Genomic DNA, 15747 nt, shown 5'->3' with positions numbered 1-15747 from the left:
TAACATGATGCGTGATCTCTCATCTCCCTCTGAACGAAGTCCAATCTGATAGTTCTCAGAAAATGACTGTAACTTAGTGAATACTAATGACACAAAAATTAGACTTATGTCTAAAGAAACGTTGAAATGTCAGGTTTTAAATCGTGTAAGTCAAATCGAAAACAAATATTCTCTGTTTATGTAATTTGTATGAAAAGAGAGCCATGTCAGACGCCCATGATTTAGCTCATTATCCACTAATGCGGCCACGCCCACGGAGCCAGCGCTATTCAGACGCAAATTCTGAGGCAATACATGCATACATCGTCTCAATCGTGTATTTATTGTCTTGAAAAGTGTTTATCTGGATGTTATAGCGATCTCCTGGCCTCTGTTAGTTCCTGGAATGTCACATGGTGTCTGTTCTTCTTTAGATAAATTTGTGGACTAAAGGTGTACAGAGCGCCCTTCCGGCTGCAAGTATGAATTGAAAACACAGCATCCAGCGTTCATAGTGATGACAATAAATATTGAATAAATATTTCTCCTCTGTATAGAAAATTGACATAAACATATGAGAATTCCATCAATATTTCTCCAAATGTGCATGCTTTTAAGCTAAAAGGCTATATGAAATGCCATAGAGGTAACATAGGTAACATAGTAACATTGTTCAGACACTTTGATATACACCATGATGAGCTTGATACATTATATTTTAAAGTATACCTAATAGAATAGGCCTCATTATTTTAAATTGATTACAGCTCATTAAATCTTTTGTCTTCTCAGGTGTAAATGACCCATTATTCATAATGATTCACGCCTCTACGCGTACTGTGTTTCTTGACAAAAAGTGTCTTACAAAAACTAAATCAATATATTGTTTTATATGAACAAGTAGGTAGGATAATTCTTACATAATTTTGAAGCAAAAACTCTAGTCTACAACCTCCAATACCCAGAAGTCTTGTGAACACATATATAATATTATTTTTTTGGCCTTATTTCAGTGACTTAAGTTTTTTGTTTTTTCAATAACCATGCATAAACGTTATTCCTTCATAAACACAAACATGTATATACATGTTCCTCACATATTATGGTAGCCTAGTTTGTGCTGAATACAGTGTAATGACACTTTTTCCATTAATATGTTTATGAACAACTGAAAAAAGCACAAATGTCAGGGCATGTCAAAACTTCTCCAGGCCCCAAATCAGCCTCAGGCTCCAGAGGGTTAACCTACTGTTGCCTCCCTGAGTCTGTTTCTACTCTAGTTGAGCTAAGAGCCACCTAGCGCCTAGGGTGGATCTTTTGTGCTCCTAGAAACGGTCACGAGACCACGAAATGCCGTGTGTCCTAGAGGTTGTTAGGCCTACGGGCCACCTTTTTTGAACACACTGGAGTATGTTTGGGTGTATTTCTCTTTGAGAATTATTTCTATACACTTTCGCTGGCCAGGGGCCCAAGTGGTAGATCCAACCTCCTCTTTAGCGGGTTGTTTACCGTCCTTGGGACCTAAACACTGCCACAAGCTGATGCCACGTGTCTGTTGAGGTTATAGGCCCCTCCAGGCCTTCCTTAATATGTGTTGGCGTACAATGTACTCCTCTTGCTTTAAAGAGTAAAAGGTGCTTTTACTGAGTACACTGCTCGTTGGATTGTGTTAGGTGGATTGTCATGCGGGCACTTTGCAGCCTCCTATGCTGCCGTTGAAGTTGTCTGTCTACCACCAGCAAGACAAACGTTCAGGGTGGCCCTTTCAGGCCACTTTCTGAATATACTTCTGTTTCACATATAGCTACTATCATGCTGTAGGCCCCTCTTTGGCCTCTTTGAGTATGTGCCCATTGCATGGTCTACCTGTTAGGTGAGCTTTGTACTTCCCTTTCAGGGTTGTGTTTGTAATAGTGCTTAGCTCCCTAAGCTGATCATGGTGGTAGGCCTTAATCAGGTCTCGTCCTAAGATTCAGCCCCAGGCTGGTTTGTGCTCCCCTATATCAGGGTTCTCTAGCGCACAGCCTCCTCAGTGCGTTAATTAAGCACTGGGTAGATCCTAGGATGAGCGGATTATCTCCCCTCGATATGAGGGTTCATAGCACTCAGCTGAGTTCTGCTCTCCAGGTCTCTACGCGTGGGTTTGAGTTGGTTTCTGCCTCTTTGCAGTCACTTTTACTTACTATCTCCTTGAAGAATGCATTTTAGAGGCTCTGTATTCAGACAGGGTTGGCCAGAACTAAGTCTGTTCCTTGACAAGACCAGGTAGGCCTCCCTGGTGGCAATGGGGGTGACTTTGTTCCCCTCTAAGTGACTGGCCGAGGTTCCCTTTGGTTCCTTGGCCACATTCCCTTAAAGGGACCACTTTCTCTTCGGAAAAGATGGTTCCAGATGCCTTAGCAGCTTATGTAGGCCCTCTGAGGAAGGCCTTCTAGAGGTTCAGCTTGGGCTGTTGGCCAAAGGGAATGCTGTCACTGACAGCCTGGTGTGACCCAAGGGGGAGTTGCCAAGCAGTTCCCAAACTGCTTTGGAGCCTTTGTCTCAGCCATATTTCTTCGCAGGCACTCTCCTCAAGCATGGCGGCGTGGGTATATCGTTCCCCAAAGCGTTTACTGCAAAGTCAGAGTGTAGTTCCCTTTCGAAAGGGAATGTCTCAGGTTACGTATGTAACCATGGTTTCCTGAGAACAGGGAATAGTCCCTCTCTGAATAGTGTTAAAATAACACTGAAGCAGAGTTAAAGTTAATGAGATAATTAAGCTATTAATTCAGGGATGATTGAACATTAATGATGAACACCTGCTGTTAACAAGCAGAATAACTAAACAGCAGTTATTCTGCTTTATTCTGCTTGTTAACAGCAGGTGTTCATCATTAATGTCATTATTACTGTCATATTCAGAGAGGGACCAAATGTTATCTGTACAGAGTTGATTTAACACTGTGGATTTTACTGTGTACTGTGCATCTAACATAATGCATGGTAAAAAAAAAAAACATTGCACATTTTTTGCAAATTTTTGGAAATTACCACCACAAAATCAGTCATTTTGATAGTAAAAATCACAAAAAAATATCGCGAAATCCTGGAGGGACTGATTTTTCTCCATATAGTGGACTTCACTGCATGGGTTGAAGGTCCAAATTACAGTTTCATTGCAGCTTCACAGTAAATATTTCTCTGCTCTACACAATCCCAGATGAGGAATAAGGGACTTATCTAGTGAAACAATCGGTCATTTTCTGAAAAAAAATAAAAATGTATATAAAAACTTTAAAAGCACTTAAGTACAAATGGTTGTCTTGCACTGCTCTGTGATGCGTCATGTGTTACACTGAAAGGTCACGCATGACGTAGGCTGAAGTATCGTGGTAGGGCGAAAAAAAGGTCCACTATATGGAGCAACCTAAAAACCCGCTCTGTCGGTCGTTAATATAATTAATCAAACAACAACAACAGGGGAAAAACAAAAAATACTTAAACTTAAAACTTGTCCTATTGTAATTTGTTTATTCTTGATTTTATTGCTGAACTGTTTACTTGATTCTTAAGACATGAGAACTTTTTATCTTAGGCATTTGACTTATTGGGGGGGTGATTAAATTATCAGGATCATGTTATTAATTTAGAGGTGAACTAATCCTTTAGGATTCTTTTGCCATGTGTGACTACTGTGCATCTAAAAACACATGGTAAATGTTGTATTCTCATAATAATAAGTTAAAAAAAAAACATTGTAGATTTTTTGCATAGCAACACACACTCTCTCTCTCTCTCTCTCTCTCTCTATATATATATATATATGTCATGTTCAAATCATGCCCATAACATAGGCTACATTAAAGAGCTGCTGGAGACATACATAATATGGTTCACTAATATATTCCCAATCATACACGCATTACAGGCTTTCAAGCATTTGGATAGATCACAAACATAAAGATTAAAAAGAGCTGGAGACAAAATCTCCCCTTGTCTAAAACCATTGCTGACCCCACAAATATTTTTATTAGTAGTAGTAGCAGCAGCAGCAGTAGTAGTTAGATAATAATAATAAATCTTATTGTCAACTTTTATAATTAGTTGCTTTCTGCAATTAAACCTGTCTGTATCAGTGTGTGTGTGTGTGTGTGTGTGTATACTCAGTTTGGTGAGTGTGTAAAGCACCTGGTGATGTAATGCACACTGGGCGTCACTGTATCGCGTCGTTCTGCAGGATCTTTATATCCGCCTCAGCGCGCGCTCTCTCATTCACTTCAGCCGGATACAAGCTGCATATGTGCCGCGACGCTGGACGTTTCGCCTTTTTGTTTGCTGTGAGACGGCCATATGTCTCAGTTTCACTCCCTCTCCATCTGTACCATCTCTCTTGCTGCTGAACGATGCGGAAAGTGACTGAGCGAGTGTAACTTTGAAAGAGCTTTGCTTCTGCAAACACGCTGTTTTATTATACTGAGCGTTAATTACTATACTATCATTTGACGTATAATTTAAAAACTTGAACGTATCACGCGAGCGGTGCTCGGTTTCAGCACCACTGACCGCTGAACAGCTCTTCTGACAGTGAGGAACTATATGAGGCTGCAAACTTCGACAATTAAATACTCCTGACATTGGACAGACACGGAGCTGAACTTCTGCAGTGATGGAGTGCTCGGCGCTGAGCAGGGAAGGCGCTGGACTGGCCAAACCGCCCAAGCACCTTTGGAGGCAGCCCCGAACCCACATTCGAATCAAACAGCGGTACCACTCCGACACCGAGCGGTACCTGTGCTGTAACAGAACCACGGAGCAGCACCGCCCAGGTCTGAAAAAACCAAGAATGTCCTGGCCGTCTTCTTTTCACAAACGGTAAACCGTATTTTAAATCTGTGTCAAATGTCAGTTGTTTGTAAATGCAACAGAGAAGAGCTTCCTCATGTGAAATGACAACTTCCCCGTGTGATAGTGAAGTCAGCAAAATTGGTACACTTTTTTGGTAAACTGTGTATTAAATACAAATAAATCTATCAACCTACACTATGAATGTTTTAAACAAATGCTTAAAACCTCTTGTATCTGTTTTTTTTTTTTTTTTTTTAAGAATTATGGGTGTTTTTTTTAAAAAAAATATGCAGACATTCAAAAATTATAAGAGCCCATTTTTATTCTAAAGACGTTTTCAGATAAATTGGGACAGTGTGACTGGTAAATTGGGACGCACATTTTCATGTAGTTTGTGCTTGGATAATACAGTTGTATATATATATATATATATATATATATATATATATATATATATATATATATATATATATATATATATATATATATATATATATATATATATATATATATATATATATATATATATATATATATGTATGTATGTATGTATTAATTATGTTTCATGCTCAGCTCTGGGTTCCTTTTTGGAACCAGGTTTTGGAACCATAGCCTGCTGTGTTTTTGATTTCAGAAAATTGCATATTCAAAAGCTTTATATTTATTTATTATTATTATTATTGCACATCATGAAAGATGCTTTAACATGTTTGCTAGTTCCTTCTCAGATGACTCTGATGACAGGCATGACTACATCCACTCACAGCACCTTTCACTCTTTTTTCAAGGGTGGATTTTGGAACAACAACAACAAAAAAACAGTCTAGGTCCCTGGCCTGCCTGGCCTTACCCTGAACTCACTGATTTGCCCCTTTCATTCTTCCTTCACTCCACTTATTATACCTCTATCTTCGGTTTGGCTGACATGTTTTTCCATTTTCTTTTCCTTTCTGCCTATAGCTTTGTGAAATTGTATGTAAAACAAAAAAAAATCTCCTTTAAGGAATGTATTATCTTCTATTTAATACATGATGTCGCACTTTAGCTGAATGTTACTGTCCCATTTTATCTAACATGTTAAGGTAAACTGGGACAGTAACAAAACTTGATATATTTTTAAAATAGAACGAAGAAACTTACACATCATTTAAATATCACATGAACAGATGTAATAAAAATGTATATTGTAGATTGAAATATTGTTTGTATTAGAATTTAAACCTTAACAATTTTATTAGACTTATGTGCTTTCTCAGACGTTCCAGCGCCTGAGTAGTAACCCCGCCCACATGATTTATATTTGACCAATCAAATGTTGATATTCAAATTAAGTACTGTTATTACAAAATTCCAAGACCACCCAGCATTATCTATATTTTTGAAAGAGCACTACACCAAAAAGCTTATTTGTCCCATTTTAGCTGATGTCCCACTTTTGCTGACTTCACCCCTAGTTGTCAGTATCGTAGTAACTATGAGGTTTTCATTGAAACATTTAATAACAAAAATGTTTGTTAAAAACAATAGTTTTGTATTTTGGTTTCAAAAACCTAGTTTAAAACTTTTATTGTGAATTCTGAACAGAAAGTAATTGAAATTCCAATATCATCATATTTTTTTAACTATATAATATAGGTAGGTTTTTTATTTAATTATTATTATTATTATTATTATTATTTTATTAGATTTAATTATTTATTTAGTTAAATCAGATAGAACTGTGTTCTCAGGACTCGAGTTTGCTCACAGATGTCCAGTCGGGGCAAGATGACAAATTTGTCACAAAAATTTTGAATATTATAACTGTATAAAAATCATTAAATGTAAATCTTGTTAGCCAAAAAAAAGGTTAATTTTTTTAACTAAAATGTTCCATAACTGTTTTAAATTTTGCTGAAATGCATTAAAAAGAATATTACAAATACACACACAGTTTTGTTTTTTAGATGTTATTTACATTTACAGTAATATTCTCCAATCAGTGTCATTAAACAGCAGGTTTGCAATGTGTCAACCCACCCCGTCAGAAGAGTCAGTGCGTATATAATATACTTTGGTTTTTTGAGTAAAAATAAACCATTAGAAATATTCACTAGTAATTGTAATTACAGGCCCCAGATCTCCCCAACACAAAGAATTGAAATCAGCATTATCTTCATGTTTCCTTCAGTCGAATCTCAGTCACTTTTCTGCTCATTAAATATATATGCACGTTTCATTTAAACCACTTTTGATAAGCAACATTTTCACCAGTCACCCACACAGTGATTTTCTTAAAATGAAAGCACAATTTATGCACAATGTGGCCATGAGATGTTGTATTAAAAATAGATGATGGTAAGGCAGCGTATGGACCGTGAACGCTGATTGTTTGGCATTGAGTTTTGAATAGCACTGAATCACAGAGAGTCAGAAGTAGGTGTACTAAAGTGACTCATAGCTCTGTTTTACTTGTTTATTGAAGCGTTTACTTTTCCAGATATTAATACTATCAAGCTTTGGGAGTTCTATGACATTCATTTCCTCCACATTGCACTTCCCTAAACATGTGGGTCTGCTTTAAATCATTGTGTGTTATTCAGAGATTTAATGCTTGAAGTATTGTGCTTGTGATATTTCTCTTAAGTGTTTAGATTGAAGATTAATAATGCATCATGGCAGTTTGACCCAAAATAAAAATTCTGAAAAACCACCATATTCAGAAGTCTTGGAATATAGTGAACAAGTCTACTTTTATGATACGTTTATGTTTGTTCTGCATCCTGTTTTGAATCTTGACAGCCTGTTTCATTGTAATTAGTTGGAAACAGCAACCAGTTTATTAAATGTAACAGTCGTTTAATTTAGCTGTTGAATTTGTAGTCTGAGTAGGATGAGTGGGCAAGGTTTATGTGATTTTGTCTTTCTCCATCTGTTCTTGCATCAGTAATTATCAACATTCATTAGGTTAAAGTTTCTGCAAACAGTTGTCCACACTTTTTTAGGCAAGACTTCTTACCATATTTCAAGCAAAAATGAAAGAAATGAAGCAAAAAAGTAGCAATTATGGGACGAAGCACACCAGTGCTACATTTCATCGTAAGGATGAGTAGATGGTTTATAACTTCATAACTCTTTTACCTTTATTTAAAAGTATGTGGCATTGTAAAGGCCTGTACACACCGGGACGAATATCGCCAGTTTTTTGTGTTCATACCCAAATGATTTTTACTGGCGATGCGCAGAGTGTCAAGTCAAGTCAAGTCACCTTTATTTATATAGCACTTTTTACAATGCAGATTGTGTCAAAGCAGCTTTACAGTGATAACTGGTATATAATTTTGGCTCCACAGCAGTGGACGTGCAAATTCACTCCCTGATAGCATATGGCGCTTCGTGCTTAACGGTATAGTGCAAATAAACATATTTATGATATTAATAAAGTTAAAGAAGATAAAAATGCAGATATAAGATGGCATATATATGACATATGAGAGATGGTAGTCAGAAACGGTAGTGCAAATAAGTCACAATGACAGTAGTGCAAGTGAACGGTAGTGGAAATAAACATATTTATGAAATAGACATTCTCAACTATATTTCTTGAATGTAAAAGAACAAACAAACAGTAAAAATACAGAAATAATGCACATCTATTGGTGTGGCCAAGAAGTGGCTGAGCACCCATAGCGTGCGTCTCAATCAGCTCCCTAGTTCACTAGTCAGGGCACTGATCAGGGAGTCGGCCACATTCATTTACACGGTATACTGATAAAAGATCTAGGAAGCTAGTGAGCTGTTTGAGATGCAGGGATAGTTTGTAGGGGTCTTCCTCGTCTACTTACTTCCTCTTCGTCGTCTTCGTATCAATGTGTGCTAGGCAAGCCCGTTTTGTGCTTGAGCGCCACCAAGTTGTGTTTTACTGTAATAACATCAGCAGCTCCAGGCACGTGAACAAAAGCGCCACTCTCATTGGTCTGCCAGTTTTTAACGTGGCGCGTCAAACCAAAAAACGAACCCGAGGAGTTTTTTAAAAAAATGACGCTTTTACGCCTCCCGTTTTTCGCGTCGGTGTGCACACTCACATTGGCGCCCTTTGTTTAGTCACGGTGTGTACAGGCCTTTATGGAAATGTATCAATGATATATACAATTTTTGAGTCTGCATGCAAAAGCATTGATAAAATAATGACTCACTTCCTGTTGGCATCTTCACTACCGAGTTCATTATGGTTTTAGCGAACACAAACAATCCAATATGAGACTTGTGTGATGCTTGTTCTGAATGTGGTCTTAGCCAGTTTTGGTATTTAGACATTGTTGGAGGAATGAAGAAAAAAAAAAAGTGAAAAAGACATTTAATAATTGTTAATCATACTATTCAGCAATCCCCAGGAAATATATGTAGCAAAAAAAAAAGAAAAAGAAAAAAAAAGTTTAAGCTTGGGTATGCGGGGTGCAGGTTGTACTTGTTGGCCTTCGGTGGAAATCACGTCCCGTACATTAAATATACATTACATTTTTATCTGTCGGTCGTGCTAATGGGTTTGAGTCAAAAAAGTTTTGTAAAATCATCTTTTGTAGATTCAGCAGTTATTATATTTACTTGTTTTTAACTCTATTTACAACAAAGTACAGCTTTTCTTCTCTAACTGATAAGAAAGAAACCTAATGCATCATCATGTGAAGTTTTTGCTTAGCAAGTATATTTGCTATCTCCATATGCTGAATTAAATGACCCTATTTTTAACAGCTCATGGATTTCCTCCACCTCTTGCACATTTTGTATCACTTTCTATAGATGTGCAGATGTGTTGGATTATCTAGGGAAAGCACAGCTGTTCTCTAGACATTTGGGCAAACAGCAGTCATTTACACATTTAAATGACATTATACTGCTGTCAGAGGGCTAATGGCAAGGATGTGTTTGAAGACAGATTTTAGCTGCCTTTGACTCACAAGGTAGTCTAGCCATAACATATGATTATAGAGATCCTCCAAAACTGGAAAACTCCAAAGCATTTTCATTACATGGAATGCTCAAAAAAGGCAGCATTCCATTTGATGTTTATGGAACAAACCAAAGCAGAGCTATGGGATTGAGGAACCACAGTGGAGGCAATAGGTTGAAGCATCAAGGCAGAGTTTTGGGCTTGGAAGGTGGTGGAGCCGAAGGGTCTTGAGTCCCAGGCTGTGACCATGACTCTGAAGACCATGGTGTTGTGGCTGAAAAGGACACCATGATCGTGCTGGTAAAGTGGGGGGACTGGGGAGGGCTGGCTGAGCAGGACGATGAGGAAGAGCCAGGGTATTTGGCTGAACCAGAAGAGGAAGCAGAACCAGGGAGTCAGACGGAACCAATGAAGGAGGTGGAGCTAGGAGGATGGGAAAAATGGAAGTGGCAGACCTAGTGGTGGCCAGTGGCATTGGGTCAAGGTTCCATGTTGGGCCTTTTTGCTGACTCGGGGTCTGTAGCAGGTGGGAGGAGGGATGTGGATGGATTAGGGAGGAGTTCTGGAATGGCTGTGCATACTCTATGTACTGAGCCAGGGTACAGGTGGTTTCTCCAGATGGCATCAGTACAAACAAGGGAATCATTCAGCCCTCTCCAAAAAACAGACATTGAGAGTAGCATCGTTTCAGGACACCTGATGACTAAACTCAAGGAACTACTACACACAATCCTGCAAATCCTTCTGTGGATGGCCTATTATGGTAAAGGGAGAGTTGCTGATCTTCTGGGCTGATGGTGATATTCTGTCATGAGTTATTGCAGGCAAAGGAGATATTTAAGGCAAGGATCTAAATGTAGCAAGTCTTTATTAAACAAAACTAAAAACTCTGGAATGCAGAAGAACAGGAGCACCGGAAACAAGCCGGAGTAAAGCAACCCAACCTTAACGTTGACAATAACAGACCAAGAACCAAACTAACCAGGGGGTATATATACACAGGACAAAACGAGGAATTAAACTAGAAAGAGGTGAATGTAATCAGCAAGTAAGTAAATATGGAGACAAATGACATAGGGACTAGACACAGAGAATAAACAAAACTCACAAGACATGACAAGCGCACGTCGAGTATGTTCAACTGGACGCTGGCAGCGCATTGGCCAGATGGCATATCTGTGTTCACATATTATGTTTCTAGCCTTATACAGTTAAACAAAGTTTCTTTTTAAATGTTCACTGAACATTGTTGAAAAGATATTTAAAAATATAAATGTTTAGGACCAAATTTGACCAGGTATTTTGTTTAGTTTTTCTTCTTCCAATGAAAAGATTTTTCTTCTGCCACAGACCAAAGGAAACACTCCAGTTTTAAAAGAAGCAGTTTTTAACTTTCTCTCTCTTCTTCCCTTAGATTAATTTCCTTATACAGTACAGTCCAAAAGTTTGGAACCACTAAGATTTTTTATGTTTTTAAAAGAAGTTTTGTCTGCTCACCAAGGCTACATTTATTTAATTAAAAATACAGTAAAAAACAGTAATATTGTGAAATATTATTACAATTTAAAATAACTGTTTTCTATTTGAATATATTTCACAAAGTAATTTATTTCTGTGATCAAAGCTGAATTTTCAGCATCATTACTACAGTCTTCAGTGTCACAAGTCAAACTTTTGAACGGTAGTGTATAATGCTACAGAAGCTTTGTATTTCAGATAAATGCTGTTCTTTTGAACTTTCTATTCATCAAGGAATCCTAAAAAAAAAAAAGTACACAACTGTTTTCAACATTGAAAATAATCATAAATGTTTCTTGAGCAGCAAATCAGCATATTAGAATGATTTCTGAAGGATCATGTGACACTGAAGACTGGAGTAATGATGCTGAAAATTCAGCTTTGATCACAGGAATAAATTACTTTGTCAAATATATTTAAATAGTACACAGTTATTTTAAATTGTAATAATATTTCACAATATTACTGTTTTTTACTGTATTTTTAATTAAATAAATGTAGCCTTGGTGAGCAGACGAAACTTCTTTTAAAAACATTAAAAATCTTAGTGGTTCCAAACTTTTGGACTGTACTGTATTTTCCACACATATTTCAGTCATGAGGGCCATGAACAAGAATAGTTGAAGTGATTTTGGCACTTACATAACATGCATGCATTGGGTTGCTGATTATGATTTTGAATGATTATTAACTCAAATTGAGTCAAATCAAGCCAGCTTCCTTACCCAACAGTCTCAAATCAGCATTTGGCTTGAAAGATTTTTTTTTTTTTTTTTTTAAGTGTAGGGTTTTAGAAGAGATATGCTCTTGATTTAACTGAAGCAAAGGTTCTGGAAGATGGTAAAAGGATAGGATTCTTTAGTTTCTTGTGGCCTGTCAAAGCTGTGTCTCTTTATATCTAATCACCATAAAATGACTCCAAATCCTGACTATTGCCTCCAGTTATCATTATTCTGTTATTATAATTGACTTATTTCATTCATTTTTCTTGGTGGCTTCATTTCGCTTTCTAGGTTGAAGTCATTTTTTATGGCTAAAGGGCTGATGATACTGTAATTGCATTGTATGCAATTATATTAAGCCACACTTAATTTCTTTTCCACCAATATCCCTATTAAGGTTCTTCACACTGCATTGCTTATTAATGAAGTTCTGCTTTCAATTTTTTTTTTTTTTTTATTTTTTTCAATGCACATTTTGCTTTTAAGTTCTTTACACTTTGTGGTCAGTGCCATGCTGAGGTTTCACCCTCAGGGGCAAAATACAGTATATAGGTCAGAGAAGAAGATCTCCTGTGTTGGATTACACCAGGACATGCTTCAAGCATGCCACCCTTGAAGCACTGAATAACTCTTTAAATCTTGTTCTTCACCTTTGTGATGTACAATAGTGGATAAAATGAATAAGACAAGCCTGAAGGTCTTTGCACACTGAGTCCGACATTTTCATATGTGTTTCTTTGTTTTGTTTTCATCATCCTAAATATTCATCACGCACAGAAACCTTGCACTTTGAGTCTGATGTGTAATAATCTGTCGCAAATAAATTCGCAAAACAATAAAAAGTGGAGTCTTCAAGCAGTGAGGATGATTTTGTTGTCCTCTCTCTTCTTAAAAAGAGGAAAAAGAAAGAGGAAATATTGGGTCCATCCAATCCTGAGATTGCGTAGAGAGGAAGGAAAGTTCCACCTCCTTAACGGGGATTATCCTGAAATGATCACTGTGCAGGGGCGTTTCCTCCGAGGAGGCAAGGGAGACAGTGCCTCCTCAAAAAAAAAAAAAAAAAAATAGGATGAGAAATTGATCCATATTACATATCCATAAAACAACACAAATATTACAAATGATGACATTAAAAAAAGCGCAAGTCACGCATATTTCTAAAGGAACACTGCCCAACCAGCGGGTAAAGTTACAGCAGGAGTCATGCCTCCCTTTCCACTCATAGAAAACCATTAAATCCCTAAAGCATGCGGTGGGTTTTGTGGGAGGGTAATTGAGAATGAATGGGGGAAAGTCACATGAGAGGAGGCAATGTCTCCATCACGCTATGATTGGATGTAATTCGGTTATGATTGGATATGATTAGTTTGTGTGATAAATCCCGCCTCTTGTCTGTGTGCACATTCTCTGCGTCAGTTTGAATGAACAAATGATGGGAAGACTAATTGAAAAGTAAGTAAACAGATCATCCAGTTAGATATCAACATTTTATGTCACATCAAAATCAAACTTGAAATGGACTGAAAACATGATGACTGTGGGTTTTTTTTAGTGCAAGTCAGCTTGGTGAAATTAAAAGTACAATTCGTGTCTGTGACAGACGGTGTTTACGGAGCATGACCTCATGATCCAAAATAGCCTAAGTTGACAATTAAAAAGAAAAACATCAATACACAAATAAAATATATTGTTTAAATTGTTATTGCCTTTAGTTATTATTTTGGAATGAATGTAGAAATGCTTAAAACACTAACTTGATGAGATTGACTTGGTTTTGATAAATAGAACATTACATTGTTAATGTAAAATTACAAAATAGAATTGTATTTGGTTTCTTTTCTGATGTAATGTAAAGTAATGTTCATTTAACAAGGAAGATGTGTCAACGTTAAGAGTAATGCACATGAATTGACATTGATTCATAAATAAATAAAAAATGTGCCTCCTCATTTCAGAACAGCACTGCACGCCACTGTCACTGTGGGTGTAGGAAATACTGGTGTTACACATAACATGGTGTTAGTCATAAAAACAATGGATCAACTTTTCAGGCGCCATTACGTTCACTTGTACGGTGGTTCTGAATTGTCAAAACACCTCTCAAAATGCTTTCTACGGATGTGAAAAATGCAGAAAGTTGAACCCGATCTGATTTTTTTATGACGGACAAAAGCTTCGGAGGCTGTGTGTAAACGTGATTGACACATTTTTTTTTTTTTTTTTTTTTTAACATGCGAAAATTCCGGACGCGGCTTTTGGACTCAGTGTGCAAAGATCTTGAGATATAGAGAGAGTTGCTTCTGTGCCTTTATGTGAGCAGAGAGGAACTGAATGTTTTCTGCCCCATTGAACAAGGCCATTTTGTTCCCCTATACTATAGATTTTCAGCAGGATGCTATTTGTCCATTTGTATCATAGAACATGATTTACCAGAAGAACATTCATTTCAGAGTGTTATCTTTACACATAGTGCTGGAATCACTAGAGATTGTATCATTTAAATTCTACTAGCTGTACTTTTTCCGAATGCTTAATTTTCTCAGCTCTGTTCAGTGTAACTGCAGAAAGGCCTTTATCTGTCAGCGACTGGCCATCTGAAATTGGGTCATTATCTGTCTGGCAGCCCTGCAGTGTATTTGTGAGGACCCATAAGAACTGATCTGACTGTTCCATGTGTTTTATCTCTGATTTTCTGTAGAAAGTGAGAGGCTTTAGATTTCACACTTTGCTGTGTGGTATTTCTCAGACATCCCTCTGAGGATTTCATTTAATGGTGGTACTTGATAAAACAAGCTATTACTATTTTTCATCTTTTGGGCTAGAAATTTCTTCTTCTTAAAGCTTTTCATTGGTATTTTGATACAAATCAAATTCAACAGAATCCCTTGAACTCTCATTTACTATTTCCTGGAATTACACCATTATAAATGTTTGAAAAAATATTATAGGCTACATTTGTATAATACATACAGGTGCTGGTCATATAATTAGAATATCGTGAAAAAAGTTCATTTTTTCATTGTAAATTATTTTTAAAAATGAAACGTTCATTTATACTAGATTCCCTACATGTAAAGTAAAACATTTCAAAAGTTTTTTTTTTTTTTTTTTTTTTTTTTTTATTTGTTGATTAGAGTGTACAGCTAATGAAAGTCCAAAATCCAGTATCTCAAAATATTAGAATATTTACATTTGAGTTTCATTAAATGACCATCCCTACAGTATAAATTCCGGGTATCTCTTGTTCTTTGAAACCACACTAATGGGGAAGACTGCTGACTTGGCAATGGTCCAGGAGACAATCATTGACACCCTCCACAAAGGGAGTAAGTCACAGATGGTCATTACTGAATGTGGTGGCTGTTTACAGAGTGATGTATCAAAGCATATTAAATGCAAAGTTGACTAGAAGGAAGAAATTGGATAGGCAAAGGTGCACAAGCAACAGGGATGACCACAAGCTTGAGAATACTGTCAAGTAAAGCCGATTCAGACACTTGGGAGAGCTTCACAATGAGTCGAATGAAGCCGGAGTCAGCGCATCAAGAGCCACCACACTCGGACATCTTCAGGAAAACGACTACCAAGCCACTTCTGAAACAGAAACAACGTCAGAAGCATCTTACCTGGGCTAAGGAGAAAAAGAACTGGACAGTGAACAGAGGTCGAAAGTCCTCTTTTCAGATAAAAGTAAATTTTGCATTTCATGTTGAAATCATGGTCCCAGAGTCTGAAGGAAGACTGGAGAGGCACAGAATCCAAGCTGCTTGAAGT

At 37.1% G+C, this 15747-nt stretch overlaps 1 protein-coding gene across 1 annotated transcript in view; it reads left to right on the top strand.

The window, feature by feature from the left end:
* Nucleotides 1–4156: 4156 nt before the first annotated feature.
* Nucleotides 4157–15747, top strand: part of pde4cb (phosphodiesterase 4C, cAMP-specific b) — a 98364-nt gene continuing 86773 nt past the window's right edge. Inside the window, 1 exon segment of the mRNA XM_048172902.1 lies at nucleotides 4157–4830. Within this exon segment, the coding sequence (XP_048028859.1) occupies nucleotides 4625–4830 (206 nt within the window). The 5' untranslated portion in view covers nucleotides 4157–4624.

Source organism: Megalobrama amblycephala, linkage group LG21 (assembly GCF_018812025.1).
Source record: "Megalobrama amblycephala isolate DHTTF-2021 linkage group LG21, ASM1881202v1, whole genome shotgun sequence".
NCBI lineage: Eukaryota > Metazoa > Chordata > Actinopteri > Cypriniformes > Xenocyprididae > Megalobrama > Megalobrama amblycephala.
Note: the sequence above shows the minus strand (reverse complement) of the source record. Positions and strands in the feature narration are given on the sequence as shown.